The sequence below is a fragment of the Haliaeetus albicilla genome, chromosome 22 (genome assembly GCF_947461875.1).
Source record: "Haliaeetus albicilla chromosome 22, bHalAlb1.1, whole genome shotgun sequence".
In the NCBI taxonomy this organism is placed as follows: Eukaryota; Metazoa; Chordata; class Aves; order Accipitriformes; family Accipitridae; genus Haliaeetus; species Haliaeetus albicilla.
In genome coordinates, this window is record NC_091504.1 from 8858246 (window position 1) to 8875051 (window position 16806).

Genomic DNA, 16806 nt, shown 5'->3' on the forward strand with positions numbered 1-16806 from the left:
GATAGGGTGGAAGCAATGGACATTAGCAATATCAACAGGGTCGTAAATGCTCTGGGATAAGGAGCCATATTTAATTCTCTGGCTGATATAAAATGACAGATTACAAACACCAGAACTTTTCTTTTTGAATTCATGAAAGGAAGGACCCCCACACCCACCCTGCTGCTAGAGCTCAGCTTCTCCCAGAGGGTGGTAGAATTTCATACATTAGTTAGATCAGGACTACAGAAATAGTGAGCTTAAAACAAGGAGGCTCAGAACAGGGTGCTAGATGGGGGCTGAAAGAAAACCTCCTGGCTTTGCCACTGATGCATTGCGCTCCATGACAAATTCCTCTACCTTTGTTTCTTTTCCAAGTGTGGTCAGTTCAGCCTGTGACCACTCCTGAGCAGAGATGTTCCTCTTGTAGCTGTGCAGGTCACAACACCCTGGGATCTTTATTTTAACTAAGGATGAGTGGTAATGATAACTAGCAACTACTGCACCAGTGAGAAGAGTGCAATTTGTAGGCTGGAGACTGACATAATGATTGAGAAGCACGGGGAAAGGTAGCAAGTGCCTGGGGCAGAAGGCTACTAAGGGGCAGCAGAACACTCACAGCCTTGCTGACTGTTTTAATTAAGCAAAACCTTCGAAAGCCAGGCTTGTTGCAGATGTCTCCACTGTGCATGAGGTCAGGGTGTCCACAGCAGCTGCAGGCTGCCTCCCCCTGCCCCCTTCATCTTAATAAAGTGGCAGGAGCACCCAGCTCTGCCTCCCTGTGCTCCACAGTGCAGCAACACCTCTGCTGCAGAGAAGCTCTATGCCAGCACTATATGCTCAGCACAGCTTACAAACAGCAGCATTTTCAGCTCACTGGCTGAACTAAGCCATGGTTATTTACTTTTTTCCAGTTTTTGAGGAAATGAAAACAAGGGGGAAAACCACCACTTGATTCAGCTGAATCACATTATTCAGCCCCCTAAAGGTTTTAACTCCTCTATTATTTCATCTTCTAAAAGCACAAGAATACGGCAATTCTCTAGATAAAACATTTCAAAAAGAAAATCCCATCATTTCATTTAAAAATATGGAGATAAAATACTTCAAGACCTCTTTTGCTTTTCTATCATAAGAAACCATTCACTGACTTTGACCCAAATCATCTCTCTCTCACATTTCTCCTAAACTGCATTTCTAAGAAGTAGGCTATAAATTGAAAACCGTTGGCTCAATCCTGCTATTCTCCCCTGTATTTGAAAATGCAAAATGATCCATGAGAAGCCCCCCATGCTGAAATTGGTTAGTTATGTAAAGGATTTGATACAAGTTGTGATATTTGTCAAAACTCCCACCCCATGGAAATACAGGGCAAATGAAACCCCGGGATGTCAGTCACATCACATGACTGCACATGCGATATGTACAGGTAAGTTTCACAGGCTCTCCTGTAATGAGAGAGCTCTGTTAGGTGAGGATGAAGAATTTCAGCATGTCACAGTACACTGCAAAATTTTGACATTCATTCAGTTCTATATAATACAAAATAAAACCTTTTTGCTTGAAAATTTTTGTTAGTTTAAAAAAATATGTATATAATCCACTTTTCTAAGTGCCTTCTCTTTGGGTCATGAAAAACACTGATGACTTCATGAAAACTTTCAAAGGGACTGGATATAACATATCAACATTCATCCATGTCAGAAACATCTGCAAAAGAAAACGTTCAAAGACATAGTTTCTGTTAAACAGACCATAATAAATGAAATGACTTTGTTCCAGAGCTTCTAAACAGTGCTTTTAGATCTACATAACAAAACCATTTTGTCTCTGTTTCCTGTCTTTCAGTTGTTCCCCAGCAAACGTGAAGACTTTGGGTTAAAGACGACATTGTTTCTAATTGCTACCAATGGTGTCAGGGAGTCAAGGTGACTTCTTTACTTCTGATATATCCTCACATCCGCTCTAGACTCTGCCAGCCAAATGATGCCTTTATTTACATCCTGCCTCCACACCGTCTTCAAACCGTGTCCTTGCTGATACCCGAGCAGCTGCGGCAAGATTGCACATGTGCAGCTGACTTGAATTCAGTGAGCAATTTTGTTGATGCGCACAGAGAGGAAGTTCCAGCTGTGCGTTGGCTCTGGAGGACTAACGGGATTAAAAAGCAGCAAAATTTTCCTTCTGCCTCTACCATTAGAATCACAAGATAGGACTGGAGGGAATCCATCAAGTTATTGAGTCCAGTGACCTGTTACTGCAGGCAATCATACCAGGTAATCCCCAACAGAATGGTCAGGTTCCACTGTAAAAATCAGCCTTTCTAGCTAGCATGCAAACCGGCAAATCTCTGCAGGACTGGATCTGCTGGATAAGCGCAGAAAGCAGACACAGCCTCCAGGAGCAGAACTCCCTCTGGGAGCAGTCGCTTCTCAGTCTGAACACAATCAGGTCGTGCTAGGAGCTGAGAAGACAATGTCAGCTCTATTTACCTGACCTTTAGTTTTTAAAATTATTATTAAACTTCAGATAAAAAGTATTATCATGGCTCCTGTGATTAGATAACCTCAGCAAACAGCAGACCAATCCATTATTTATTGTACGCCAAAGGCCAAAAGCTACTTAGAAACTGAATGTTAGTATTTAAGTTGAAAAAGCAATCATGTATCTGAAATCATGTTGCTGAGGATATTTGTTGATGTGCATGTAAATAATACATTCGGTAGAAGGAGTTGCTAGGTAGTCTTGCTACCAGTGAATAAGACCCAAATTTCCTATCAAGTACTATGTACACAAAACAAACTGGCACATTGCAGAGCACATGGCAGTTTTCTAGGGATTTCTGGAGATGGATTTTGGATCAGGCTCTAGACGAGGAGATAAAAAGCCCTGGACAGAATTTCTAGTAGGGTCAGACACACTGGCTCCATGTTCTTCAACAGGAGATGCTAAAATTTCAGCAATTTGCCCCCATATTTAGAGCCTCATTTTAAAAACAGCACCGTATCCCATTGTCCCCTAACCTGAGAAACAGATCGACAATGAACATCACTCCAATTCAAATGCTTTATATGAAATTCAGCTGTGAAAAATAGTTGTGCCCCCACCAGCTGCCATTATAACACTTACAATCCAGATTTTTAAAATAACCCAGTCCCTGAAGCATGCTGAGGCTTTTTGAAAATCTGTCTACTTATCTTGGGAGCTCAGCCTTTTACAGCCCTCATAAGTGAAAGACTTTCAGATGTGTTCTAAAAATGAGAAGGAGCCCCTGTACAGCAGAAAGCATTTCCTACTGTCCTTTCCCCCTTGCCAAAGGCAGTCTGTTATCTCTGCTTTCTCACTTCAAAACCTGGTTGTTTTTTTTCCATGAACAAAAACCCAATAGTCTGTAATTTTTAAACTCATTAGTCACCAGCTCTTCAAAGAAACTAAATCAATGCTCAACAGCTGCTCTAGTGTATTAGAGAATTCCAAAAACAAGTAAGAGAAAATTTTCATGAAACAACCTCCCTTCAAATTTACCCTGCATGTATCTGCATTACTTCCTGAGGTAAACATTTGGATTTTTTAAAATGTTTTCTGTTTCAGATGATCAACTAAGCATTTTTGTATTTAGCTGTATGATTAAAAGCCATATGGAAAAGCACTTCCCCATCAACTCTAAGAGACACTATATCCCTCTTACCAGTGGTCTGTAAATATTTAAAAATCAAATGCTTGTGCTCCATTGCTTTGCTATCATGCAGAAGGTATTAATTGTTCCTGATTGATGGTTATGTTAGAGCACTGTCCTGGCATGTTCCTGTCTTCTTCTGGAAGACTCTATTAAGAATTTCTATGAGAGAGTGCTATAAACTCTCCCAGCTTAACCCAAGAGCAATATCAATTATAAAGGCTTGTTTTCTGTAAAAGTTAATTGGTTAAGTGTCTTCATGAAACCAATCAAATAACAAGGATTTTTTTTTTCCCCAAGGTGGGGGGGGGGTGTGTGTGTGTGGGGAATCTAATTCCTCTAAAATGCTCAGCTTTCAGTTTCCTGGCTTTCACAGTACCTTTATACTCATCTCGGGATATTTCAGATTGGGAAAAAATTAATTTCTAATGCTATAAAAGAGCAGAAACATAGATCTAGTTTTAGCTAACAAAACCCCATAACACCTCAACATTTAAGAACGATCTTTATTGTCTGTTAGACATTAGAAATGACAGTAACTCAATTTTCTCTCTTTGCAGGTCATTTTTACAGACTCTTAAACACATGCTCCTGGAACAGAGATTCAGCTGTATATGTAATGTAATATAAGGTAACAGGGCTCCAGAGGTTTATATTCTCTGGTAGTGCAATGAATGTTTCCCAGCTCCCAGGTTTAAACACATGGAAGGAAAACCAGGCACATGTGCAGAGGGTGTGGTATGCTCCTTAGATGTGCCCTACCTGGAATGACCTTGGGGAAGAAAGAGAGAACACCTGTTTTGCAGTTAAAGAGTCAGCATTGCAAATTAGCAACTAAACAGATTCCTGGGAGGTCTGTATTGCCCATATCCCCCAAACTTTTGTTTTAGAGAAACCAGGTCTGCTTCTTTATGGCATGCGATAAAAGAAACCATCAGCATGTCAGCTTTCTTTGTGTCTGATACGGGTGCAGATCTGATTGTTCTATATAGATCACTGCTAACAACAACTCAGAAATCCCGGATGAGAATTTTTGGTTTTTTTCAGGAATGGATTATTCACTAGCTAACGTATTTCCCCACTCTAAACCTAAGCATAGTCACAGATCTGCCAGTTTCTTAACAAACCTGTTTCACTTCAGAAGAAAGGAGTCTTAAGGCAATGTCTGGTTCCAGGTTTATGTGTTTCATCCCAACCACACTGAATTTTTCTAGGTCTAGTTTTCGGAGGATCCTTGCAAGACTATGGCTCCAGGCACCAGGTTTGATCAGCAGCACTGTGCAAAGAATCTGGGCTCCTGTAACAAAGCACACTAGTGAAACCCAAAGCTGCTCCTAGAAACGAATGTAACCCATACAGCAATATTTGTTTACTAGCCTGGACAGACATCTGTAGAAGAGGGTTATCTAAAAGCTGGCATGAAGTTCATAAAAATTTCAACAAAACAAGTCCATAAAAATACCTGTGTGTATAGGATTTTGGGTTTGATTTGTTTTGTTTGATTTTTAGATTAAAAATATATCTAAAACAGTCTAGGCTTGTAGATTCTTCTTTTTTTTGCAAGAAGTCTGCTCTGAGTCCAAAAAGTTTGTGGCAGGTCTGTAAGATAAGACTCAATCCATTCTATTATATAGGAATGTTTTAAAAGGAATGAGATATTCACTTTTACATTTTTCATGTAAACTGTAGTGATTATGTGATATAATCCTTAAGGCAGCTATTAAATTCTTATTCCTCACAGTTTATCTTTCAGTGTTCTATATCTCTCAGAGCTATGTTTCAGAGAGGCACTAACAAGTATGACAGGTCCCAATTAATGTTATAAACCTATTACAAGTAGAATTGTGTTCAGTAAAATTGAAATTTCAGCAAAAACTTTTTGCTTCTGACAAAGCTCTCCCAGCAGAGCTGCCAGCCAGGTGCAGCACTCAGTGTGCTATGAGAAACAGAAAATAAAACAGACCAAGATAGTTTTGCTGTCTGATGATACAAAATGTATTAAAAGGCAGAAAATGCATAAATTTCATTTTTAAATGACAGTATTTTCAAATTATTAATTTTGCTAATCTAAAGTTCCTTATTACTAGGAATATAGTTAAGATTTTATCCTAATGACATCCTTTGAAGATTTAATGGCAACTGTAGTGTCAGAATCAGTCAGCTAGGACCCATTAACTGCTGGTGCCTAACCATGTCAATTAGCATGAAGCATGAGGTAACAGTACTGCAGGCTGCTAAAATTGATCCATGATTATCTACTTGTGTACATAAAATGTCATTTTACATTTCCTGTACACCCCACTACTAATTATACAGACATTGATGCAATGAAGCATCAACAATGCTACATATAATTAATGCATGCTGTTATTTTCAAATGGCAAGAAGCATGTTGCTGATTCATGACACAGAAATACAGGATCAAAAATAAAAAGCAAGATTACTGCCCCCCCACTTCATATGGAAACTTAACCCTTACGGTGCAGCTAGCCCTCCTATTAAAGATCTGCTATTTTCTTCACATCATTCTTGAACAGAAAGGTTTAAATGCCATAGCAACAGCCTGCAAGTGCAGAAGCAAGCCGCTCAGATCCACTCAGCTGCTCGCATGCATAATGGCAATCTTGACTGTATACATTACATAACCGTTCATTGTCCTCAAGATGTTTTACTCACCATCTGCTATGTTTCTGGGCAAACATTCTCATTCTTGTGGTAGGTGAATCACTACATGCTGCATATTTATGTACTTTGTACACTTCAGGAGTGATTTGTCTTATGTTACCTTGCCATCTTGGTCTGGTCAAAGACAAGTGTTGAAAACAGGTGGGACACCTTGCCACCTAGAGTTGGTTTTCTCTCCTCAGTGATTATAAGTAACAACAGTTAGAGAAAATACCGCTATCTATCAATGGAACAGTCTCTATTGATCATGAATTATCAGAGGCACCTGTTTGGCAGCCCTCAAACATGCCTGATTTCCATCTCCAATGCTGGCTGTTTAGTGGCCTTTCCAGTTTTGCCCAAGTTGCCTGGTCTTTGTTATGTTTTTCTGCTTTGTAATATTTTCAGATCCCTTCCTCATAGCCAATTATTTTTTCTCCCCAAAATTATGACATAGGTTTTGATTTCATAGTGTAACTGTGAATAATACTGTTTATTTTATATACAATACTTTAGATATGTGTGTGGCTTAAAATAAGTGTGAACTCAAGAGAAGCAAATATCAGATTTCCTGGCATGCTTAGAGAAGAGAGTGTGTATCACTGACTGTATTCAACCCTAAGGAAAAAGTGGGTATAATCCTTTTGTTTATTTTTGGCTGGTACATGTAGACCAGTTAGCTCCACAAAGTTGCTCTTCTCTCACCTGTTTGCAAGTAGGTAAACAGCGCTTCTGCATGACATCTCTGGCTCCCTCCCACTAAATAAGAAAAGCAGATAGATTTGAGTAAGCAGTATGCATGTTCTGGGACAATAATTTGAGAATGTTGCCATCACCTCTACATAATGCAGCCAACATTGATACAACACACTTATTTCAAAGTGTTATACTGGGACGTGCATGGCTTGATTTCAGACATTCAGATGTATTGGGACGGCCTGGGAGATGTCGTACTTACCACTACTCCAGTAAGCCCAATAGCATATGCTGAAAAGGACTGCAAGTACTAAACCATGTTGATTCTTGGTTATCTTTTCTGTGTATTTCAGGGAGTGGCTAATGGTGGTTTTAAGCTACCTTTGTGCTCCCAATATTACACAGTTGAGTTAGAAGCTGCCTTGTTTCGGGTGTAAGTTCCAGAAGCTCAGGTGTTTTGTTTAATGTCCTGTCTTGTGCCCTTGGAAGCAAAGAAAGGCTGTGTATTCTGACTGTTGTTCAGTCCTTTCCTCAGTTCTGCTGATAAAAACCTCACTGACATTCCTCAAGCAGCCTGGAATGGTCGCTTCAGTGGTTCTTTGTAAGAGCAGACCGCTATAAAAGGAGTCTGGTAAGTCAGAACTTATGACAAAAGCCTATATAAAAATGTTTCCTTCAGTCTAATGTAAAACCTGCAGTGACCTGGAGAGGTGAGGAAAATTTAAGGCACTTCAAGGCACATGTGAATTGAGAAGTTACCTAGGACTGGGGCGCAATGAGGAGAAGCTTGCATCAGATTGATAAAGGACTTCCTTTTCCCGTGATTGGCAAGTTTAGCCAGGGTGACATGCAACGTAGATAACAGAAAACTAAAATCTGTTCATCAAAACAAAATCACCATTCTTTTGTATTTATTATTGTCCGAAATCCTTGTATTTCTATTTCCCAGGGCAATGTATCTGGAAGGTACGTAGCCAAAGTATTCTTTTCTTTTAATGAGACCTTTTTCTCTTTCCACATGCATCTCATTTATTTTGGGGGAATAATAAGAGTACATATAGAAGGTAGAACCAGCTCCAAGGTCCTTGACTCATAACTTTTTAGCTCACATCCTCACAGTACTATTTTTTTTCTTTAGTATTGGGGTTATTTGAAAGAACTTCTAGGATCTGTGAATTCCCTGGTGACTTGGGTGACACTGTAATGCAAATGACAGAGCCCCTGTCTGAGACTTAGGAAATGTGCATTCTGCTCTGATTTCTGTCACTCACTTGTCGGGCAATGGTGATCAACACATTTCACCTCTCTAGGCTTCAATTACCCCTCTGTAAAACATAATGAAACTCATCTTTTTTGAGATCTACATCTGAAAAGGGCTACTAAAGAGCTGGCATTAACTACTCTTCTAGTCTCCATTCCACACCAGCCCTAGATAGGTCATCCAGGCATGCACAGAAGAACTGTGTAGAAGAAAGGTGATCTGGCAATACTACCACCTTCCCCCAGTACCAAGTGGAGCCATCTGGCCTTTTCTTCCTAATTGTCTGGGATTATGATGTCTAACCAAAGGTTTACTAATCCCATTTTAATGACTCTGACAGAGAACATAGAGTTATAGTTTTCTCCAATCTATTTTAAGAGTATAAAATTATTTGTTTTTCTCCAAGAGACAACTGGTACATACTTCTGATTTTACCTTCAGCCCTGGACCTCTTGCCAGGTGGTGGCAGGTATTTCATAGCAAGGCGGTGTTCTGCATCTGTAAAAGGAAGGAGATGTATTTTTATGGATTCACAGATGGGACACCTTCACTGTTTGCGGGGGTGGGGGATGACAAAGGTAATTTTATTTAGCAGGGGAAATGGCAGACGTTTGACCAGCTGCAAATTATTGAAGAGCTGTTCTCTAGCACGAATACCTCTCCATTCCTCCCACAACAACCAAAACAGGAGGAAAAAATGTAATGACCTTATAAAAGAGTTAGTGCAGGATGCTGAATTCATGCTTCAGCTATGCTCCTTTGTTTTTGACAATGGCTTTCATGTGAAAGGCTGGCACTGTGATTACAACCTCCCTCAATAAACTGATCTGCTTTCCTCTTATCCTGCCTTTTCGTCTCAAGATAACTTTAACAAAGGGCAGCAATGCATGAATTCTTACAGTTTTATACACCAATTTGGGATGTCTGATGACTTCTTTTTTGAAGGCCTCCTCTTTTTGCTCTCCAATCTCATGTAAAACACCCATGTAGTTCACTGTCAAATCTAACTTTTTGTGAGACTAAAATGACCATCTTTTTCCAGACACTATCACATTTTCTTCTTTCTGTTCAGTAAAGCTAATTTGTTACTCTGCACTACATAAGTGCTGTGTGTTTGACACAAGCGTCTAAGTTTGTGTTGACAACAAAGGACCTTTCTTCCCCATGAAAAGAGAGGGGAAGAGCTATAAATTACAAAGCATGAATGCACTTACAGAACTGCGTCACTCCTCCTCAGTTGATACATGGTGTTACTACAATCTTGATTTCTCTGTTTCTGAATAATCAGAAATCGTCAGGCTCAGAACTGTTTATCTTTAGGTGTGAGGAGTCAGGCATCCCCAAGAATGGAGATGATATGCCAATATATTTCACATTAGAAGCAAACGGTGGGAGCTCAGACTCTGATGCTCCAAAGCATCCAGTATCAACAACACCATAGTCTGCACAGTGATTTAGTTTAAAGAGGCATGGCTAAAGAGGCATTTCTTGCTACAGGAGGAAACTAGCAAGTTTACTGTGCTGAAAGATCAATGCTGGCGTATATCAGTGAAGTCTGAGAAGCTTTTGACAACAAAGGTCTCTGTTCCTCATGAACTGTTCATTCTCTTCCAGGATAAAAAGAAATTCTCAAGAAATCTGCTTTCTTCAGCTCTTGCAGATTGGTTGTACCTTTGTCTGCCTGAGTACAGGGCAAGGCCAGGGCATCTAGCCTCAACGTGTTAGGCACTGCAATTAGGTAGGATAGATCTTGGCCTCTGTTTCTCAGTGTCTTATATACAGAGGCAAGATACATAGTATTACTTACTGGTCCTGCCAGCTGCTGTAATATCTATTTTTAGTATTTATGGAGTCCCTTGAGATCTTCAGAAAGGGCACAAGGCCATGCATAGCCACATTAAATTAATAGGTCAACTTGTAGATGACCTCAACTGGCTCCTGCTGATTTCACATCCCTCGTCATTATTCAGCCAAGCACAGGATTTAACCCCAAATTAAGTTTTTCTGTGACTGAGAAAAACCTGTAGCATTGGATTCCTGTGTCCAAGTTCAATAAATTCACAAACACCTTATACCTGGGGACATTATGAACAGTAAAAACATGTCTTACCAGTTACAAAATCCATCTCTGTGAAGAAGAGGATGGCTTGTCTGAATGTCACTTCTGGGGTCAAGGCCATCACTGTCTCTAGAAGACTGCCACTTTTGCTTAGCTTCCCCCTGCATTGTGTTACTCTTTTCAATGCATCTGCAAGAACTTTGAAGGCATCAATCCGCCGTAATGCACACACAAGGACTGGGTTTGACATTAGTATATCAAGGCTTCTTTGCCAGGAAGTATCTCCAACCTCAAAAGGGGTTATTTCTCTGGCCTGACATCGAGTGAGACGGGGCAACCACTTGAGACTTAGGAGCTCAAATCCCAAATCAAGGTCTTCTGCAAGTCAAAAGAAATCTGTTAAGCATCAGTTGACAGCATGTGTTTCATAGAAGCTGTGTTTTCTTTTGGAGACAAGTGTTCTAAACTCACATTGATTTTTTTACTAGACAACAAGTTCCAAAGCTGCTTTGACTTTGCCCCCCTGTTGCATCCAAAATGGGCTGTAATGCAGATATAGAAATATACTGGGAAAAACCACAAGATACAAATGCTAGGAAATTACATTACAGTGAAAACAAAAAATGGGCTATCTGGGAAATCAACAGGGAGCCACAGAGAATAAGTGCCATGATTTGATTAGAGAACACAGCTAATGGAGAAGAGTTGAAAGGGAAACACTGAGAATACACTGATAACAATGTGGTTTGACACAGTATAATCCATAATTATAGATCCTTTACCACCTCTCATAATATTCTACTTTAAGCTATGTTCATTATAGTAATAAGCTACAATTTAATGCTGACTTGTCTCTAAAGTAGTTTAAAAGTTGTTGTGTTTGTAAAGTAATCTTACTTCCAATGTAGCAAGATATGTAGGGGCTCAATCCATGATTGCATGTTGCTGGAAGCTTCTGCCAGCTAGAATCTTCTCCTCACCTACCGTGATACAGAACTTACTCCATAGCAGTGTTTAAAGAGAGTAGGATACAACATAGTGCAAGACAGGGTGCCAGACTTCTGCCCTTTGTTAGTACACCTTCTGTATTATTGCACTTTGATGCAATCTATATAATGAAATTATATAAAATCATCATCCTGCTTTCCACTTGTAAGCATTTAATGTGGGGGATAGTGTGGTTATTCCTCCTGTGTGCATGAGGAAACAAAGCATGAAGTGGTGAAGTGTCTTGCTTCTGATTACAAAGGATGTCAGCGGTCAGAATAGAGTTTGTGACTTCTGAATTCCTGTTGCTGTGCCCCAATTACACACCTGCTTTATCTCCCAGTACTTAGGGAGAGACACAATGCTCAGGATTACATAAAAGGCTTAGTAAGCCTAAGCACATCTTTGAACTAATTTGACACTCTCTGAAGACAATTATGCCTACCTGAGCTGTTTGCAATATGAAACGTGGCCTTGCCCATGACTAACTAGACACAATAAATTCTTCAGTTCTTTAGGCTGGTAAGCAAAGAAACCTGTCCTCCTTCCCGAGGCCCCTTTCATGGCATTTTTCATAATGTTCCTGCTATGATAAAAATAGCTAGACAGGATAAACTTTCCTGACCAACTTCTACAGCCCTTCCCAAGAGCTTGGATCACCTGCACTCTGAGATTGATTATTGCGCCCAGGAAGAAGGATCTGGTGAAGGAGCTCTCCGGCACTCTTCATAGCACCCATTCCAACCACCGTCAGCATGACAACTTGCTCCATTTCAGGATCAGAAGCGTATATTCGATTGCAGAAAAGATCCAGAGTAACGTTACGGGGGTCTGGCACCGCACTGAGGTTTCCTCCTACCCAGGGAGATCATCAAAACAAAACTAGTTAACCCACAAAAACAAATCTCAAGTCTTTTTTAGTGTGAAGGAATTGACTAATTCTCAACTGAGCAGACAAAGACCAGTGCCTCACTGTGGTATTGCTCCTCACGCTGCAGCTCAGCATGGCCAGAAAAAGAATCATGCACGAGGAGCAGTATCACAGCAAACCCTTACTTAATTAATCATACTCCTTAACTGGAATTACTTTTTGTCACGTAAAGCTAATATATTCAATTGTAATTTTGATATCCTTATTCACACCATTAAGCAGAGTTGATAGATCAATACCAAAATGATTTAAGGCATCAATTTCAGATTGATAACTAATGACTGACTTCACATTAAATTGATACTTAATTTTGCTTTCTTGGAGATTATATGGCATACAATCGTGGGCTAAACTGGGGACTGTTAAAATACCATGCATATATCTATGGTGTATTGGGAATAGTATAGCCGGCAGAATCCCCAGCCCATCAGAAATGTATTTGATTTCATACTGTTTCACTAGATGATTATTTAAGCAATTTTATAGATTAAGATTTATTTACTTAGTTATTCCTACATCTTAACATTTCATAATGCTAGAAAATGGTGAATGACATGCATTTGATTATTATTTTTCCTTATGATTTAGTGAATTTGGTTTTGGAGAGCAATATACTTCCGTTAAAAATCCTGGTATCCAAAATTTAAAATAATTTAAGTAGTTAAATAAAACTGTATTAACCTGCTGAATACATAAGAAAACACTACCTGTAGTTAGTGAAATAAACATCTGATTACCATGACCTCCAAGTGTATAGAACCAGTAGGTTTAAGACTATCTTACCGATTTGAGTCATAGATTTATAATGGAAAACACATTTACTTGCTTTTTCCAAGTCCTATCAATTTCCCAGCTTTCAATGAATGAGTTACTGACGTGAATTCAACTGTATAAACTGAAATTAAGAACATCTGAGTAAAGTGAAATGAAAAAGTGTCTTCTCTGCACCTACAGAAGAACTACAGCTGCCAACATTTATCACTTCAGCAAATTCTATTTTACACACTTAACCACCAATTTATCTCATTTTAATACTTTGACTTCTTTTGAAACTATGGCAATAAATATGTATTGATTGGATATTAATCTTTTAATTATGGTAGGTTTAAGGCTTAATCGGTTATTACCATGGCACATTTAAATAATTAATTTTTCCACATATTTTTTATTTACTTTAAAAAGGTATTTCCATTTTGTTTTTTTATTGATTCTTCCATTCATTACCCAGCAACAGAAGACATCCAATGAGAATTACTATGATTGATGGGCAGCAGAACACTAAACGAGTTGTTGTAGACAACAAGCATATTCCTAATGTTCTTATTCAGGAAAATCCCCTAATAAGGTTGCCAGACCTTATAAAAGCCAGAACAATGCATTTCCCATAGGTTTCACCTACCCAGTGTCTGCAGCAAGGTCTCGGTGTAAGGAACTACATGAAAACACATAGAGTCGTCCAGCCCAGCAGTGGCAGGCAGGTTGTTCTGCCCGTTGCCAAGGAGGCCTTGCTTTGCCAGTCCATTCATCAGTCCTATGCACAGAACAAAAGAAAATGTGAGGAATACAAAGCTCTGTGATGCAGTCTGACATGAAAACACTCTTCTTATCAAATGTTTTGCTTCATCTGACCACAGTTCCATTACAGAGACATTCATGTGGGTCATGCTGAGCTTACCTAAGAGACATGAAATGCAACTTAATCATCCCCTCTCCCTCAAATCATATTCACTTATAGTGGAGCAAGTAGCTGTTGAAAATTGAGGCTTGGCCACAGCTTTGTCTGGAGACACCTCTGCTTCATGACCAGCACCCCAGTTGTTCCTATTACCTTCTAACTCCTGATGTGAACTGAAATGTGGAACAAATGCATAGAAGAAGCTACACAGCTCTTGAATTATAACAAGTGTCTTAAATAGGTTGGTATCCACAAGGAAAAGAAGTCACAAATCTTGAGCCCAGTGCTCGAGTGCAGGCCCTCAAGGTGCCCTGCATCCTACACCGCACCATGTGGCCTCAGAGGCGTTGCTAGGATTACAGACCTGAACAGAAACATCATGTTCTGCTCATGTAACTCCCAGTCTGGAAAATATCTGATTCCACGCCACTTTTACAGACAGTAAGCGCTTGAAACTAGCAATCTCTCAGTTCCTGTTCTTCCTCCAAAAGGCTGGGCTATGCATAGGCAGTGCATTAAGGTACTGCCATACAGTACACTGCCACAACAATTGGTTCAGCCTTCTGTAATAGTATTTCAGACCACAGTTTTAAAGGCTTATTATTTTTTAAATTACTTTGTATACATTTGACTGCTTTCTACCATACAAGCCTGTCCAAAATTTACTGTAGTGTAGTGTGGGAAACAGATTATTAGCACTAGAGGCTGATGGCAAACCTCAGACATCAAAAGTAGCACTGATGAAATTTGAGCTTCTACCACTGATAATCACCTATCTGCTTCTCAAAATTCAGGTGGCATGAGTAACCAAAAAATGTGCCATCACTGCTACAGCAGCATTACCTGCTGTTTATTCAAACTCAATGCACGGCAAAAAGTAAAGCTTGGACAAAAATTTATGGTGTTTGGTCCTCAAGACAGAGATCCATTACCCAAACACACCTATCTATCCATCTGCTCTATTTCAGGAACAATTGTTGAATTTTTCTTGCTTTGAAAATTGATTAGTATTCAAGACCTTGAAGGGGTAACTGCTTTTCAGGGGTATTGATTACAAATGCAAAACTTCTTAGTATGGTATTTACCCTACTCAAATCCTAGTGCTATTCTACACTTCCCAGAGACCAAACCATAGCTTATGTGGCAAGAATGTCAGCTTCCCCTCCCCAGGGCTCCAGAATATGGAATAAGGTATCTCTCTGGATCAGTTCTGAAGCAACCACAGAACACAGAAAGAGGCATTTGTAAAATCTGCACGTACTGGAAAAAAACACAAGTTCTCTACAGTGAGGGAAAACATTTTACCTTTCTGGAATATCCTTTGTTCCGGTGCCCACCTATATATTTCTAGTGGAAATTTCCCCATGCAAAACATGAACACCATAAACATCATCTGGGGCACTCTGAGAAAAGCAGCAGAAACTGTACTTCTTTAATGAGCAACTTTCCTTGGGTCTACAGGCAGCAGGTGACACGGTGCTGTAATTAGTGTGCCATGATTAATCCACTGTGTCTGTATGTGTTTTCAGAACATTCTGTGACAGTCTCAGGAGAAAAAGCAGAGGACTTTTTGAATCGTCTTTTTTTTTTTTCCAAACCTCTAAATGTTCTTTCCTACGGTGGATAGATTAAAGGAAGCAATCGGGCAGTGGACGAATGTCTCCTTCACGAGCTATTTGTGGTGGTGTTAATGGAGGGGTCAGCAACAGTGATCCTCTTCTCTCAGCAGTGGTGTCTGAAGGGGAGGTTGCAGGAAAACAGATGCAGGAATGGACTCTCCTGCTGCAGGCAACATGCCCACTGCCAGAGCAGGATGAAGCAAGCAAGGCAGGTTCTTTGTTCCCTACTGATCACTGCTGTTGCCTGTGATCTTCCCGACTTGAGACCAATGTCAGCTCATGCTTAAGAAAACCACATAACTCTTTTCCTGAACAAGAGTCTCGGAACAGAGTCTGACTCAAGTAAGATTTGGGGCAGCAACTTGTCTGTTTTTTGGCAGTCCCTACATATAAAATGAGTTACAGTTCAGATGCTTGGAAGTCACAAGTATGCAGAACTCAGGGCTGAGGTTGACAGGATCAGCTGCTATCCTCAGGCTCAGTGGCACATACATATTTTTGCTACCCTACCTCTCTGTGCAATAAGAATACCTAACAGAAGGTTATTGAGATGATGAAGCCAGGCCCGTTATGGAGGTGTACAGTGGTTCACAAATTCAGACAGAGGAGTTTCCAACTTGACATAAAGGAAAAACAGTTCCCCATAAGAATGGTCAAGCATTGGAACAACGGCCCAGAGAGGCAGGGGAATCTCTGTCCTTGCAGATTTTCAAGACTTGACTGAAAAAAGCCCTGAGCACCCTGATCTGAATTCATTGCTGATGCTGTATTGAGCAGGATGTTGGATGAGAGACCTTCCGAGGTCCCTTCCAACATGAATTACTCTATGATTCTAAGTTCAAGAGGACTCCAGTGCTCAAGATCAAACAACTGACAAAGATCAATCTGCTCTGTTGGATATGTAGTAGTGACTGATTTACATGTTGGTCTGGAGATACATACAGCAAAACTATCAGGCCCTGATATTCTCAAAAAATATGCCCTGCAATGTAACAGCTGTGGTTAGATTGTTAATGTTTCTCTCACATGCACTGAAATGCAAACCTTCTTTTCCAAGGTTGTTGAGCAGTGAAAGCATTACCTTTTACCAATGCAGGAATGTGATGACTAGCATTCTCTTTCCTCAGCAACAAAATGAGACAGTGCATGCGCGGTTCAGCGGAAAGCTCTCCTCTTGCAGAACTATCAGGTGAACTTGAAATCTTGCTAGGGCAAAATACAGCAATCTGAAATAATGAGGGCCTGATTAGGCTACTAAA

General features: G+C 40.0%; 1 protein-coding gene across 3 annotated transcripts in view; it reads right to left on the reverse strand.

Moving 5' to 3' along the window:
- DNAAF8 (dynein axonemal assembly factor 8) overlaps positions 1–16806 on the reverse strand; it is a 96934-nt gene that overhangs the window by 18500 nt on the left and 61628 nt on the right. For 2 of the 3 annotated variants that reach the window (XM_069809718.1, XM_069809717.1), the window contains exons 19-25: positions 16629–16773; positions 13653–13784; positions 11983–12177; positions 10387–10713; positions 8700–8774; positions 7025–7078; positions 4783–4952 (exon numbers count right to left, since the gene is read on the reverse strand). In XM_069809718.1, the coding sequence (XP_069665819.1) occupies positions 4783–4952; positions 7025–7078; positions 8700–8774; positions 10387–10713; positions 11983–12177; positions 13653–13784; positions 16629–16773 (1098 nt within the window). The remainder of the gene's footprint in view (positions 1–4782; positions 4953–7024; positions 7079–8699; positions 8775–10386; positions 10714–11982; positions 12178–13652; positions 13785–16628; positions 16774–16806) is intronic. The other variant, XM_069809719.1, reaches the window with a different exon arrangement.